This window comes from Aythya fuligula, chromosome 1 (genome assembly GCF_009819795.1).
Source record: "Aythya fuligula isolate bAytFul2 chromosome 1, bAytFul2.pri, whole genome shotgun sequence".
Taxonomy (NCBI): Eukaryota; Metazoa; Chordata; class Aves; order Anseriformes; family Anatidae; genus Aythya; species Aythya fuligula.
Window position 1 is genome coordinate 42,597,555 of NC_045559.1, and position 16,905 is coordinate 42,614,459.

The 16,905-nt window shown below is 37.3% G+C and overlaps 1 protein-coding gene across 3 annotated transcripts in view; it reads right to left on the reverse strand.

Moving 5' to 3' along the window:
* Positions 1-260: 260 nt before the first annotated feature.
* Positions 261-16,905, reverse strand: part of LIN7A (lin-7 homolog A, crumbs cell polarity complex component) — a 50,205-nt gene continuing 33,560 nt past the window's right edge. The window contains exons 3-6 of one of the 3 annotated variants that reach the window (XM_032181722.1): positions 14,422-14,493; positions 11,850-12,059; positions 5,915-6,123; positions 261-3,714 (exon numbers count right to left, since the gene is read on the reverse strand). In XM_032181722.1, coding sequence (XP_032037613.1) covers positions 3,672-3,714; positions 5,915-6,123; positions 11,850-12,059; positions 14,422-14,493 — 534 coding nt within the window. In that variant the 3' untranslated portion in view covers positions 261-3,671. Of the gene's footprint in view, positions 3,715-5,910; positions 6,124-11,849; positions 12,060-14,421; positions 14,494-16,905 lie in introns of all 3 variants that reach the window. The other 2 variants (XM_032181730.1, XM_032181713.1) reach the window with 2 other exon arrangements.

Below are 16,905 nucleotides of genomic sequence, written 5' to 3' on the forward strand. Positions count from 1 at the left end.
TTCATCTTGACCTTCTCCTGGTTAAGCGTAATGGATTGTGTTTCTCACAAGACATGTATCATAGCATGCAGCACATTCTTACATTCTTGCAAACCATTCCTGAATGCTCTCTTCTTTTGAAACCTGTAGTTTTGTTTTCTTTAACGCTAGACACAGAAATGGTTTTACTAATGCTTATGCAGGGACAGTACTACTTCTAGCTGATAATCCTCTGCTTATATATGCACAAATTCCCTTAGCTCTTCTAGACACAATTCTGCATTAGAAGACTGCTTGGTCCCACCTTTTTTTTTTTTTCAATCTCATACTTTTTAACATAGCTGCTACTTTCTGAAACAGTCTCTCATCTTGTAATGAAATACATCTTGTATGCACACAATAACTATTTTTAATTCTGTAATTATACTTAAAATCCTGTATTATTTCAAGCACAGGCAAAAACAACCTTCTTCTTGTGTGGAATTTTTTATTCTAAAAACCTTGTTTGCTTATAAGATCTTAGATTTCATATAGAACTCTAAAATCTCTAAAATCAGTAGCTGAATAAACAGTTTCTTATCCAGCAAATGTGGCATATATTTTTGTGCCTTCTGCAAGAGTTCCCAAAGGTCAGGTTTGTCACATTGGCTGTGACAAATCTGTACAAAAGGTACAACACATAGGACTAAGAGGTCTGCAGTATTATTCACCAAGGAACTGCAGACAGGTTTTTATGTCATTGCTTCCACTCATGTGCGTTCACTGACCTTTCATCTATGATTTCTCACTGTAGAAGGAGAAGAGGAAAATGCAACCTGGTGAGTTTTTCACTTTGTCAAGGGATATAAAATCATTAAATCCCCAATAAACTGCCAGTCAGATCAAATGGCACAAATAGAAAAACTATGGCTAGAACAGCAGATCCATCAACTTCCGTAAGTAAATGACACTGACCCTCAATGTCTATTATCATCAGTTTTTACATCTGAATCTTTGGCATAGGTGAACATAATGCAACAGCTTGTAAAAATCACAACACCCCTTTGGTTACTGTAGTACGGAGACAGAAAAGACTTCTTGGATCTCCTAGTTTGATTTGCTGCCAGTGCAGGGAAGCACAGGGAAGCCCCAAGGGTAAATGTGAGCAATAAAAGTCACTAAGTTGCCTGAAGGAATGTCAGCCTGTGTCATGAAACAGTAAACTCCATGTAGTGAAACAGCAAATGTCAGAAGACCAGTCAGTTAAAATGTGATGCACAAGTACCTTCAGACCTGCATGTGGTAAATAAATGTTGTCCTTCCTGCACTACTTTTAGGGCCTAATTCAGCAGTGCCGATGTGGAAATGCCTTACTGCATATCAGGACCAAAGGCATTGAAATCACAAACAGTAAGACTGTTTATAAAAAAATGCAACGATAGTTTTAAGAGACACAGATTACTCTGTGATGAAGTGGCTATATGTTTTATTGATCAGTAGGGGGCATGAAAAGTAACCCTTAAGGAGTTTTTTCTCCCTGCTTCTACTTCACATTTGTTAACGGTTATATTTTACTTGTATTTGTCTTTCATCTTATTTTTAAATGCTGGCAAAGACTGGAGTGTTAATATTAGTGTGCATAAATAATTTATTGAATAATAATATATGAAAATGAATTTGATATGCTTCTCTATATGAATGACATTCTATTATTGAAATTTATTAATCAGCACATTCCACTCCAGCAAACCTAAATTTTTTGAGGAAGAGGAGGGGAGGAGGTGGAGAGGCAGTCTGGAAAAATGCAGTACAGTGGGCTGACTAAATCTGAATAGTATTTGGTCTCTGAAAACGCACAAATATCAGTGTAACTCAAATCATACTGATGAGATAACAGTTTTATGTAGTCATAATGACAAGTTATATACCGCCAATATTAACAGCAATGTCTGTTTGAGAAAACAGCTTTAAAATAGGTACATACAATTTTATTAAGTATAAAAAGACACTGGGCAGAGCACAATACAATATATTTCATCTTTAATTCTGGCAGTGCTCAAGCTCCACTGTCTTAATTCATATTGTCACCAACAGCCACTGGATAGAATTACTTTTCTGTATAAAATGAGCTTTTTCTGCATGTCTTCATGATGTCTGGCTTTAAAAATACAGTAATTTCTTTTCAATTGCTACTTACACTAATAAAACACTGTCAAGACTGGTGGCCAGCCTCCATCTGTTTTTTAACATACATATGATACTGCCCATTACCCCTGCTTTGCTTTGCCTCCCTCTGAGAGTAGATCCTTCAAAATAAAATCTGTTGCTGACTTTTTTCCAAGTTTAGAACAAAAACACTTGTTCAGACTATTTCTACTTTCCTTGCATTGCTAAAATTTCACTAACATCAGCTAGAGTTTTCAATATGCAAGGGCTGTAGGGCTCTGCCCTAAGCTCTTTTTCTTCCCCTTGCATTTCCTAATGTAGCACAGAAGGCATGCTTTAAATGATCATTTATTAGAATATGGGGATTCCACTTTCTTAATTTCTTGAAAGTAGATGACATTTAAAGCCTTCCAGCTTTGACTATTTTCTTTGGAAAAGCAGACATGTAAACTTAAGAACTTAATTATGTGTTTTGTTTGTGCATTCCAATTTGGTTTGATTAAAAAAAAAAAAAGTCAGAACCATTAACTTCAAATTGATTTAAACAATAACGTGAAGGTTTTAAAAGAAACAACTTACACTTCCTCCTCTCTAAAATATATTAACATTAGACTGGAAAATAAATTAAATAATACAAAAAAAGCTTAGATTATGCTATCACAGGAATATCTGCCAAACAAAGCTTGGTCTTTTGCTAACATTAGCTTACTACATTTGCAATACATGCTAAGCAAAGACCCTACTTCTCTAACAGGTACATTCAGACAATATATATTTTATGGAATAAATATATAATATATCCAGTTATAGATTTCTGAATAGTAGCTATAATAGATACAAGCAATGCCTACATTTAAAAATACAGTTCTAGGATTCCCTAACTTTACTACTAATAAAATTAAAATTGACCTAAAACTTTCTCACTCTGTTGATGCATAATAAAATATATGGAAACACCAAGAGTAAAAAGCTAATTGCTTCTACAAATGGAATACTTTATAAATATAGTAAATTGCTATTTTCAGAGGGAAAATTGAAAATTATAAACAGGAAGTTAGGTTAAAACTGCTCTACAATATAAATTACAAAGTGGCTATGAAGCGCAACGTGTGAGTTTGATGTCTGTGGCAAAATTCTGAAATGATGTAGTTTATTTCTGGAGATAACTGTAAAGAAAGATTTTGTCCCCCAAAGCAGCCAATCTTGATCTCCTTAAACCAAAACTTTCACTGACTAGAGAAAGCCAACTGGCCAATTTGTAAGAGTAAGGAGTGCAAGATTAGAATAAACAGAATTATTTGGAAGCCCTGGACTTCTCTGTCTCATATTGTTTACTTACCATGCTGTTCTCATTAGGCATAGAGTCACAGAAGTAGTATGTACCTGTGACTGCCATGTTCTGAAAAGCCTTATAATGAAAGTACCCTCTATATGGCTGTCTTAACTACATTATTCTTGAACTGTACATTCTCCAGATGAATTCTATTTTGTGTTCCTGTAGTTGTTCCCTTTTGCTGGAATACTGAAGTACAGCTCTGGTTGCTTGATTACTGCACTCTTGATCGAGGCTTTTTTTTTCTTGAGAATAACCTAGAATTAAAGAAACACATTTCTCAGAGCAAGCACAAGGAATTGAGGAATTAAATTGCTGGCTGTTTCTGCCTGCCTTCCTTCCCTTTCAGTTAAAAAAAAAAAAAAAAAAAGTAAAATCAGTAAAAATATCTTACTTGCTAAAAAAATATTTAAGTAATTGGAAATCTCACACTTTATGTGAGACTGTGCAGTTTTGGCTCCTGCAATGGGCCTATTTTATACAGAAACCCAAAATTTACATCACTAAACGCTACTATTTATAGCTCCTTCCTGAGTTAGGGCCCTGAAGTAGTATTGAGATCCCACTCAGAATCTTCATAGACACTTCAGCGTCTGTTTGCATCAACAAAACGAATTCTAACAGTCACAGAACAGCCTGTCTACATGGTTGTTTGTTTTCCCCCCTAAATATCAGCAGAGGTCAGTGTCACCATGAGTAACACCACCACCATCTCTTGGAGCTTCAGTTTCTCATCATTTAATCATAGAATGGTTTGGGTTGGAAGGTACCTTAAATATCATTCAATTTTAACCCCCTTGCCATGGACACTTTCCACTAGACCAGGTTACTCAAACCTGTATCCAATCTGGCCTTGAATACTTCTCAGGATGGGGTATCCACAACTTCTCTAGGCAACCTGCTCCCACGCCTTATCACCTTCAGAATAAAGAATTTCTTCCTAATATCTAATTAAATCTACCTTTCTTTAGTTTAAAGACATTACTCCCTGTCCTATCACTACACTCCCTGACAGAATCCCTCCCCAGCTTTCCCGTAGGCCTCCTTTAGGTACTGGAAGGCCGCTATAAGGTCTCTCTGGAGCCTTCTTTTCTTCACGCCAAACAATCCCAGCTCCCTCAGCCTGTCTTCACAGGTGAGGTGCTCCAGCCCTTTGATCATTCTTGTGGCCCTCCTCTAGAGTCTTTCTAGTATGTCCATGTCCTTCTTGTGCTGGGAGCCCCAGAGCTGAATGTAGTACTCCAGGTGATATTTCATGAGAGCAGAGCAGATGGAGAGAATCACTTCCCTTGACCTGCTGGCCGCAATTCTTTTGATGCAGCCCAGGATACAACTGGCTTTCTGGGCTGCAAGCACACATTAGCAAGAACACATGTTGAGCTTTTCATTAACAAGCAGTTTAGGGATTTTATGAGTTACCTGTAGACTACTGCTGACACAACTGATACAAATGTCCTGTTTAGGGAACAGCTGGTATAAGATGTGGAAGATTAGGATTTAAGTCCTTGCTTTACCACGTGCTTCCTATTTGATTTCATTTGGGAAAACTGAGCAGATCTGTAAATGTGTTCATGACACAAGCTCTCACTGATTTCAGAAACCATGCATCTATGGAGAATCTGGGTTTTGATGTGTCTGAACCTCACAAGCTACCTGTTTTGACTACCCTGGAAAACGTGCAAGCCTTTTGGAAGCTACTGTAATACTGAACGTCAGTCATGAATAAATACTTCTCACCAAACTGTACAGAAGTAAACAGTTGTAGGTTCCCTGCAGAGGAACCATGGACTCAAGTTTGGGGTTCCTGCAGCAGGATAAGGATTAGAAAGACTTTTCTTCACATATCAGCAGAAAATACTGGTGCTCTGTTGCCCAGTAGTAAAGGAACAATTGAAAATATGTTAAACTATGTCTAAATCTGGTAGCATTTTCTTACTTGTCACAAATGTTCCCCAGAAACACAGATTTTGTATGCAGTCTTCCTTGCACAGAAGCCCATGCTGCATAGTGGGTATTGATCTATGGGTTATTAATAGGAAATTGGCTCCAGAATTTGTTGTTTTCAAAATACATTTCTAATGGGACAGACCACGTGGAAATGTACCAAAGATCAACCTCTTCTCATTGTCACTGTGCTAAGTGCTTGCGGGGCCCCAAAGGCACAACCAGCCCTGCCCCAGTCCACCCCCATGGCTCCCCCACCCGCCCCATGCCCAGGACCCCTCGTCACCCCCAGGGCTGCCAGCCCCTGCCTTGCCAGGCCATGGGCTCTGCTCATCTGGGCCCACCCACGGGCCATGGCCCTGTCTGGCCTTGGCCTGTTCCTGTCCCCAGAGAGATGCCCGGTGCCCAGGCTGGGGCTACCCTGGTGCCCCTGGCTGGTCGTGGGACAGGCCCTGGTGTGAGGCCCTGCCCTGCCAGGGGGCCTTAAGGAAGACAATGAATACTCTCACCTACGACATGTGATTTTGCTGTGTAGTTTGCTGCTGTTGCTGCTGCTGAATGAGCAATTGCTGCTGTTGCCGGCGCCGCGCTGTTCTCAGTTTTTCGAAACGAGCCTCCATCTCCTCCAGCACCTTGGGAGTGTAGCGCACCACCAGCTTGACGCTGTCCTTAGCCGCCTTCAGCAGCTCCACTGCCTTCTCGTGGTGCTCCCCTTCCACGCTCTGGAGGCAAGGAGCACAGATTTAACAGCGAAAATGCTGCTTTGATCTATAGCTCTGCCCTTTATTTTATACATGGTGCCATGGAAAGACTGCCAGTGTTTTAGAAAATTTACAGACCATACAGTTTTCAAGGAGCCATTAAGGCAAAGTGTGGAATTAAGTAAGATTTCTGTGCTATTGTGAAATGTATTCATTTTCAAACATTAAATAACCCAAATCTGTTTTAGGTTGCTTTACAAACCTAACCTATGATCTATGTGAAAAGGAGGGTAAATACTCTGCATGTTTTATGCAAACAATGTCAAAAACCAAACCAAACCAAAACAACAACCCCTGCAGTAAAACCCCAACCAATTTATTTGCAAGGTAGAAAAATAAAATGTAATAGAGCGAACATGGAATCTTATTTACATGTTGGTAAGAAATGAAGAAATTGCAAGTCTGAAATTAGGATGTCTTTCTCACATCCTGGTCCTGCCTGGATCCTGCTGTGAATTGCACGTGGTGATTTGGCAGTCACATAGCTGCAGGAAAAGGAGCACGGCCACCGCTCCTAGGGACGTCCCATGTGCTAGAAAGTTAATGGGACTGCTCACACATTCAACATAGATATAACACTGGTTCTGCTGGAAATAAACCAGTCTTTATCTAGTTAGTTGTATGCAATCAAACACTAACAACTGAAACATTTCAAGTCCTTGCTTAAGGAACATATATATTTTCCCTCCCTTGCTGGAACATGTTTTGTAGCAACATGGTATCTGCTGTGAAGTCAAACCTACACCCAAAGGGGCACAAGCTCTGATTTCTGTGCCAGCATTGTTTGAAACAGTAAATTTCCAAAAGGGGGAGGTGATTTGGCTGTGAAAAGAATATATAATTTCTACCATTAAATGGATTGACTGGAGTGCTTTTCAGGCATGCTGATTGTTCCACACCTTAGGAGCAAGGGTGACATTTTCTAGTGGTCTGTGATTGCCCACGTGTCGTAGGATGTATTCCAACAAACAAAAGTATCTCTGCACAGAAAAAAGCCTGCACAACAGAGATCTTCAAATGGATTTTAGACCATTTAAAAAATAAGCCAATTTCTTCCCACATAAAATAAGAAATCAAAGTTTTACTGCATGCTGTTTTAAAACTTCTATGTATACCATGCTATTTAAAGTGAAACTATACCCATAAGCCTCCAAAGAGAAGCAGCAGCGTTCAAAATATTTGATGCTCAATTCATGCTAAAAGAATAACTTAGCATTGTTATAGCAACTGTCAGATGTTAGAAGAAAATTCTATTTTCATCTCACCTATTTGACTGAGTAACATTGTGCAAGAACAGAATGAATAAAAATTACTTCTGCTGTGGGACATTATGAGCTAGCAATAATGATTTAAAAGTTTCAAAAAACAGACACAATGCACTTCTACATAAATAATATAAACAACACCATTCAAGCTTATCACTTTGCTGTTTATCTTCCTGGCCCTTGTTAAATGTCCTTCAACATACTCATCCAAATAATTATTTCATATGTTGGTCAACTCACTGGAACCACGTTTCTACAGAAATGTAAGATGCTTTAAGAACAACTCAACTTAGAGAAATAGTCTTAGGCAAAGTGCTCTAGGGGACCCTTCTTGAAAAGGGAGGTTGTACTAGATGATCTCCAAAGGTCCCTCTGAATTTCAGATAATCTGTGATTCTATGATAATGAATGTTATTTTAAGTGCCGAAATGACTACCAGAAACAGAGGAAACCCTGAAATAAATATCCATTGATCACTGAGAGAAATAAATGGCTTTATGTCTTTCAACTGTATGCTCACGAAATTCCTCCAGTAGGTCTCCTATTAAAAGATCTTCAAGAGAATTCATTATTTGTGATAACCCGATGTGTTACAAAATGTGATTGGGATAAATCTGCTCAACAAACACTGCCACCCATAACTAATTTGGTGAAAAAACAATTTTGTCAAAAATATTTGAAGAATTAATTGTTGCTGCATAAGAAACAGTGAGTGTATCTGATGCTCCAAAAAGAGCAGAAATAGGAAGTTATAGATGCACAACTCGTTGCTTTGTGACATGGTAATACTGGCTTTTGTAAACCCACTTCTCACCATTAAAAGAACTGTATAAAACTGCATTATTCTGCATTTCATTTTTCTCTTGTAAATCAGTATGATGTGGCATGGACATTCAAAGGAAAAGACACTATTCAATGTGATCAGTTTTGTTGTGAAACAATATGGACTTACAACAGGCTATGACAAAAAAATAAGTTCTCCAAGCTAGGCAGAGAAGCTAAAATATTCATTGGCTTTCAAAGATTTGGATGGTTTTAACTGACATCAATAAGCAACTGTGATTGTGTCTGCTCTTTAAAGGAATTACAAGATGGTGTACTTTAACACTTCATCCAAATTAGTAATCTGTATTTAATTTAATTCCTGATTGCCTGTTTTATTTTCCATTCGCCTCCAGCCTTGTTCTTCCAGTTTACAGGCAGTACTTTTTAATTAGAAATGAAGGATTTGATTTTGTTGCTATTCAGGTCAATGGAAAACTCCCATTGATTTGAACAGTAATGATAAAGAATTGAGCCTAAAGCTCTGAACCATAACGCAAATGGGGAAACTAACAAAGCCAAAGTAAAAGATTGTGCTGCTAAATATGAATCCTACTTACCAAACTTACCCAGCTCAGATCTTAACAGACATTTTTCAGCTGCTTTTAAATATCGTTGCTGTACTTGCTATTAGCATCTTCACCTTTGCTTCTACTCATATTTTCAAGGCCTCTGAAATGCTTTACGTGCGTAGCTGTAGCTGCACAACTAAAAGAGTGCCTTGGAGTAGGGAAAAGAGCTTATACCAGCAAAGAAAGTTGTTTTGCTTCTTGACTTTTCCCACCTCTGCAAACTCTGCTGACAAAGGACTCCTGCTGGGTTCAGTCACAGCTGCACAAGGGATTTTGCTGCCTGGATTACAGTGGCTGGGGACATGGCAAGGATATGACTCTCGTGTTACTCTAGACCTGCCCACCAAACATGGGATTTAATACATTTGTTTCAGAATATATATTTTAATACATAATTTTTGGTTATATATATATTTATTTACGTTCATGTTATTCATGTATTTCTTTTCCCTTACTGCATTGGCAGATTGCATCAAAAGGAATGACAAACGGCTTCAGAGACAGGAAGAGCTAAAAGAGCTGCAGACATGGTGCAGGAAAGCACCAATCTTTAAAGTATCCAGGCACGCATATCTGTCATAGACATAAACAAAACAAAAACCCATTCCTTTGCAGACAAAAAAGAGAAATCTGGTTGTTATCCAAAAGTTGAGAAACAGAGAAGAATTTTCTATTATATATTTTTCTTGCAGGTAACTGCAAGAAAATGCTTGGGTGAGAAATTTGCCATTACAAATCTATTTTGCGTCCCTGTCTATATCTGACTCTCACCAGGTATTTGATAAACATAGAATCTTTGCCAGGTATGAACAGTCACCAGCAAGAGCCTTTGCTGAGCCATCTGCAGGGCTTACTGCTTTCAATTTCCTTTACTTTTAGGGGGTGTGGGACAAAAGTATGCAACAAAATCCCCAGTGTAATGAGAAATCATTTTTTTTAATATCCGGTGAAACAGCTCAAGGAACAGTCGTCCCAGTCATGCTGGGATATCAAATCTGGATTCTGAACACACAGCTCTAATTTTACATTGATAATTATAAAGTTGGATAACCACCAACTTCTGAGTGTAAACAAGTTACAGATATTTCATTTTCATTCCATGTTCCACTGCTGAGCCGTCTGTTGTATTGTACATACTGTATATTATTTGCTTTTCTCCAGTTAAATTGAGAGAAGCACAGAGTGAACTAGTCCCACTGAACAATGTTAAATTTAGACCTTTTTCCTCCTGTCTCAAGCTGTCTGCAAACAAATTGTTACTTCTATAATTTTTGTCTTTTATCTTGTATGGGCTTAAATAAGCCTAAGATTGGTTTATGAACAGTTGCTCGTAGGCATTATTTCAAGTATGCAATTGTAATTCAAACTTCAAATTCTGTTGTTTAGACTCCAAACACAAAAATAGCTCTGTTGTAACTCAGAATTGACTTTCTTGCATGCCTACACGCAACAAGAAATTTTATGGTGTTTTCCACTATATTAGCTTAATCCGTATTGTAGAGCACATTTGTGAATTTTTTTGAAGCTTATCATAGAATAGAGGTGACAATAGAGTCAAAGTCAATATATCTAGATGTTGGAAGGTTCACCACTTTCCTGCCCAGTATCTGCCTACATGTTGTTGAAAGTAAAAGGGCTTTTTGAGAATCATATATCAGTTAGAGTATATAAACTCTTTTCACCTGCATCTTTAGTCACCTACAGAAAGCTGAACAATCACGAAATTATTTGATCTACTTCCAGAAAGTGAAGTTCAGGCAATTTACTTATTAAATGTTCACTTGATTTCTTTTTCCCTGAGACTAAATAATCTTTGTAGTGACTTGTCTTTGTTAGTTTTCTGTCTTCTCCTTCTCATTGCGTACTGGGGCTAGCAAGCTTGCAGAATTATTGTTTCTTTTTTGAGAATAAGATTGTTGATAATGAAATGGTAGAAAGTCTGTCTGAAGTGTTGCTCTGATACTGTTTCAAGATAAGGGGAATACCTATTGTTTGAAAGAAACCGATGACAACATGAAAGCATATAAAATACAGCATTTTCTTCATTCTTTACAAGCTTTCAAGAAGCAGAAAATTTAAGTTGGAAAGTCTTATATTTATGACTGGATTTGGAAATTGCTCATAACTCCCCTTGGTGTATTTAAATACGAGGTTTAGATGTAGGTTTTGCATGAAAAACTATTATGTTTTCATTAAGACAATTGTGGGGTTATATGAATGAACATGCTTACATTTTTAGTAGTTTACGTTCCCTTGTAAAAGGGAATAAAAGGCAAAGTAAAAGGTAAAATTTGACCCACATTATATAGGTGGAACTTGCTTTTCCTCTGTTCCAGCAGCCTTTTTATTTTTACCTCCATACTGACATTCATTTCATTGTAGTGAAACTACAGCAAAACACTCCATCTTGCAGTACTGACTTAAGTGCAGAATGACTATGTAAAAATTTACCTTTTTACTGACCATACAGGCTCCCTGTATGTGTTCATCTGTACAGCTCATTCTCTTATAAAGGTTTTATAGATGGATGAATGTCATTGAAAGAAATCCAGAATGTACTTTCCACAGGAAATCAGCAGCAAATGTGCATATCAAATTTCTTTTATTTTATGTTTTCGAATTCTCTGAAGGTCACAAGACTACTGCCACTGAGGCATCATTGTACTTAGAAAGATCTGTGTGCCTCAGAGGATATGGAGTGCAAAAATGACAAAGCCAGTTTTAATGCTCTTACCACAGAAGAAATTTGCAGAATTAACAATTAGAAAGACATAGCTTCCCTGTAAATTCAGCATGTGGTGTGAATTTAAAATAAAGTTCTTCAAGCAACCTCCACTCCAACAGAAATTGTAATGGCACAAAGTTGTCCATGTAGCTTTGCCTCACTACACCACAAATGCACACTGAAGGTCTCTCACAGAGCTATTTCTTTTTATTTCATGTATTGCGTTTTCTATCATGGTATCAGAACAATTGTGAAAAATTAAAATCCAGATGAAAATGAAATGTCTATCAAACTTCAACATACCACTCCATTAACTGAAAGCAGCTGGTCCCCTCGTTTGAGCCCTCCATGCCTTTCTGCCACTCCTCCAGGAATGATGCGAGAAATATAAATAGGTGAATTTTGTTCCTTTCCTCCCATCACATTAAATCCCAGGCCTTCATCAGTCTTTGGCAGCTCCACCACTCGCGGGTGTGAATGGCCTTCACTTGCAGCAAAAGCAGCAACTGTTGCCTGGAAGAAAAAAAGAGCCATTTGGCTATGCAGAGAGAACACTTATACACTCTGTTGATCATTTTGCAGGAAGAATTAAGTCCAGTGAAAACATTCAAGTATCTTATTCTGCCTTTTTTCTGATTGTCTGAAAGCACTTTGCAAAAATTAAGTTCCATGCCAATGCTTTTGAAATAAAGGAATAAGCAGAGGAACAGAGAGTTTAAGTGACTTATCAAAGATAACGCAGAAAGTTAGCAGCAGAGCCAGAAGGAGACACCAGGAAGCCTGACTGCGCGGTGGTGAGCATTTATGATCACTAGTGAGCTGCTTCTTTGCCTTTTCACACGGAAAAAGTGTTACTGTTGGATAAGATGATGTGATCTGTACTGTATTCCTAGTTGAAATATCAAGTGGATGAACTGAATTCTTTACTCTCTGCTCTGCTTTTGGAGGTGCGTAATTGGTTACTTTATTCTGTGAGAACAGAAAAAATCCTGAAAGAGTATTATTTTTTTAAAGTTTAATTTTAATCTTCATGAAATCTCAGTAACTAAATAACTCCTGGAACAGGAATATGATTTTTTATAATATAATCAGATCAAAACTTTTATTGAAAAATTACACCTTAAGACAATAGATTTATAAATCAATTTTAAAAACAGATTGTTATTATGGAAAAAAAAAACATACAACTGTAAAGCTTGCACTCAGAAAATTATGACACATTGTATTTCATTTTTCACTGTGTTTTCCTACTTTAATTATAGATCTCAGTAAATCATTAAATAAACATCAGGAAATTCTTTTATCCTTTTCAACATGTGTTTGTAGCCCAACCTGCTAGTACAATTCTGCATTACGCTAATACTTTCTGAGCATCCTAATAATGCTTATGCTTAATAGAAGCTAGTGGATGATGTGACATAATGGATCATTCTCAGTTACATGTTTTTGCACATGCAGACCTTGTCATCATGCACACATTTTATGTCAGACATGAAGGCACTAGGAGAATGCAATGCAGACAGCCCAGAAATAACCAGGAAATTGCGATATTGAAACATTGCTCTGTAACCCTGCTGTTCTATATGAATAAGAAATGAGAATGGCAAACACTAATTGGATATTTCCCCATTTACTATACAACATAGTAATAATTTCTATGTTTACCTGCAGTGTAGACAAATCAGGATCTCCTATACACATTTCTCTGTATAGTAGCATAGATCTAAAAATTTACATTGTCCATTAAGCTTCTCTCAGAACAAGGTTAAAATCAGTACAGCCTTCAGAAAGGAATGTTCTACTTAGTAAGGAAAACATACTGCAATTTTGTGTGTAATAGGTTATTTGCTGGCTCCTATTGGGCTTGCTTCTATGAAATACTGTAGAAATCTTTTTATAACATACTCCCGATCTTCATCTTCCGATACAGCTTTAAATGAAAATCCCTAATGCAAATACATAATGGTAAGATCTTAGTTCCATTAAGATTTCTGGCAGTTTTGTCACTAAATTCACATGATTGGGACCAACATGAAATATTTCTAATACGGATTTATGGCTTTTGCAGGTTTAACTGTTTTGCATAGTACCTGCTTTACCATCCAGAAGATAGTCTTGAGCACAAAATGATAATGGGAAAAAGAAAGCCATGGTGGGTGGACGTCCCTGTTTGAAAGCATCTATCTTTGTGCATGTTATGAAAATACAGAGCACACTACATGCCAGCACACAGAACGTATTCCTCCATAGTTGTGTGAATTTCCTTAGAAGATTATCATTTTAATAGTTGCAACAAGGTAGCTGTCATGGTCTAAGGATATGAGAAAGGCAGATTCATATGGATAGAGAGACAAAATACTTTATTAAAACAGGCAATGCATTAGAAGAAGTGGGCTTGCTTTTGGCTGTGGATTCTCTTGATCTGGTCATTTCTGTCAACATTCATCCTCACTACTTTCTCAGCACCTATAGCTCCTGTTAGTTGAAGTGGAATTTTGACTGCATACTTGCTACCTCCTAAATCATTGTGTTCTCACTGGATGAGCTGTATGGGAAAATAGTCCATTAAAATATAGGTTGTTGCAGGCAGACTTCTATAGAACGAACCAGTAGATTTGCTTTTGCAAAGCGGCTTTTCAAAAAACATCAAATTCCATAAAATCATTCTCTTTTCTTAAGCTACAGAAGCAGCATAAAGGTTTAAATTTTCCATTATGATTGTTACCTGGGAAGTAGCACTGGTTCTAGACTCTGGGCTGCCACTGATGTCTAAATTTTCTTACAGTGTACACACGAATACCTGAAACACACACGCGCACAGTCAATTACTAGGTCACTTTGGTACCACGTACTTCAACAGTTGCACGTATCCTACCTTTGCAGTGGCCCTGGCTCGGAACTCGGGGCAGCCATTAACAGTTATGGTTTCATGCATGTATTGATACACCTAAAATGTTCATGAAAACAAAATGAAATTAATTATAGAAACAAAACAAGGACTTTATATTAACTGAGACAGGACAGTCCCTTTCCCTCATAAGACAATGTTAATGCTGAATTCATGCAATCACATAGTTGAATGTCTGCTAAACATGTTTCATGCTTAAGTTTACAGAAAACATCAATCTATATTTCTCAAGACACTTTTCAGTCTTAACTGTTCATCTTCCAGTGCTTTTCCCTTCACTTCTCTAGCACACCATTTCACAAAACTGAGACAATTGAGTTCGGTGTTATCCAGAAACCAGGGTCTCCCTGCAACTGATCCAAATTCAAATGATCTGAATTGGTCAGAGCGGTATCTTACCCTCCACCCCTGGCTTCTTTGTTCTGTCACCTTTCTGGTGAAATACAGAGGTACCAGTTTTCATCAACCACAGCTGTGAATAGGCAAAAGTGCTGGCAGTCTGGTAGGTCAGACATGGAAAATGGTAACATAATCCTTTACAACAAAATTGTACACTTATATAAAGGGCATAAAGCCAACACTGCCAACATATATAACTTTCCCTGTGTTGTCTTTTCTGGTATACACTTTTGGCCTACTATCTCCGGTCCTTAACTCTCCCTTTTAAACATTTTCAGTAAGGAAAAATGAAAAGTCTCTCTGCAGGCAGGAAAACTGGTATTGTTCTATAGATTTGTCTCACCCTTAGATGAAAAATATAAAAAAGTGCCTTGATACTAGCTTGATACTAGTTGTTTTGAAATCAGCCTTAAAAATAATAATATTTATATAAGACATATGGACAATTTTTTGAAAGACAAAGGTGAATGCATACAAACAAAATCTCTTATTTAATCTTCCCATAAAACCAGCAAACTGTATGTCATTTATTTACTCTGGGCATTGGCTTGACCTACTTCATCAGGAATTTCACCTTTTCATGTGTTGTATGTCATAGGTTTTATTCCTCAGAGAGAACCTTTGCAGGTAAAGTATGTTAGCATTTACAGCAATCTCTTGTTTGGGGTCCTTGAGGACTGCAGATTCAATTGTACTTTACACACTATATTTACCTTTCACTGGTCTGGTGATACTTTAGCAGGAATTCCAAAACATCCCTATTTGGTAATGTCAGTGTTACTTTGGCAGACAGGGTGTCAGATCCTGTATTGAATTGACCTATAAGCAACAGCTTGTCAAAATTGATAGGCAAAACTTCCCCATCACACTAGTCTGATGATGTGTCATACACTATCATATTTATGAATCTCTCCCCATTTCTATATTTGAAATGAAATTTTTCTTGCATTGGTAGAATTGACCTTGCTTTCAGCTGAGGCCAGGATTTTGCCCTTAATTAAAAATATGGAAAAAGATATTGTACAGCTTCTAAAGGGTCTCTGGTTTGCTTTAGCTTTTTACTGGGTTATGCCATCATAAAATGGGTTGAGTCTACATTCTCAGTATAACCTTGCAAAGATTAGTTCAACATTTATTGTAAGTATTATGGTTTAGGAACAAATAATTCATTATATAAAACAACTACGGTGCAACTGCAGTTATGAATCATTAAATACTTGTTGCTTCAAAACCCATACTGCATTGAACCATTGGTAATGCTCTATTTTATCAATACTTGCAGGTTCCCCTTTATCTTAAATCACGAGAGTAGGCTGTCCACATCATTTTTTCTTGCACAGCCATAAATGTTGTGGCTGGCTAGAATGTCCAAAAGCATGTATTTAATTATCGAATAATTATGACCTTAAATTGTTTTGAAAACAGGTCACAACATTTCATATATAGGAACAGTTACTGACAAGATATTCATTACTACGTAGAAGCTTACACAAAGGCGAGCTGAACATTTCATATATAGGAACAGTTACTGACAAGATATTCATTACTACGTAGAAGCTTACACAAAGGTGAGCTGATGATACTTTATGTGATTATTAGCTAGGTTTGATGTCCTGTAACTACATATTGCCTACATCCTACTAGTAGGTAACTAACAGGCTTCGTAACACCCAGTATCCTGGTAGATAACTTGTGTTCTGGTGAAAGAACAAACTCATTATTGCTCTTAAAAAAATAAACCTTCCATGTTAAATCTCACTCTCTATAAGACTACAGGTGCTACCAGTCTCGAATATCTGCTTGAGAATATAGCTAACCTAACTCTCCTACATAATGATTGTTGCATAATGCTTAATATAATTTGAGATAAATAAGCATAAAACATACACCTAATTACTTTTTTTTATTAACTGTGTTTAACAACCAAGCACAGACTGGTTATTCCGCCAAGTCCCTTAAATTTCTGCTAAGGTTCATATTGCTCATTCTAGCAATGCACAAAAAGCATACTGAAGCCTACAAATAATATTTAGAACAGATCAGTTGGAAGGG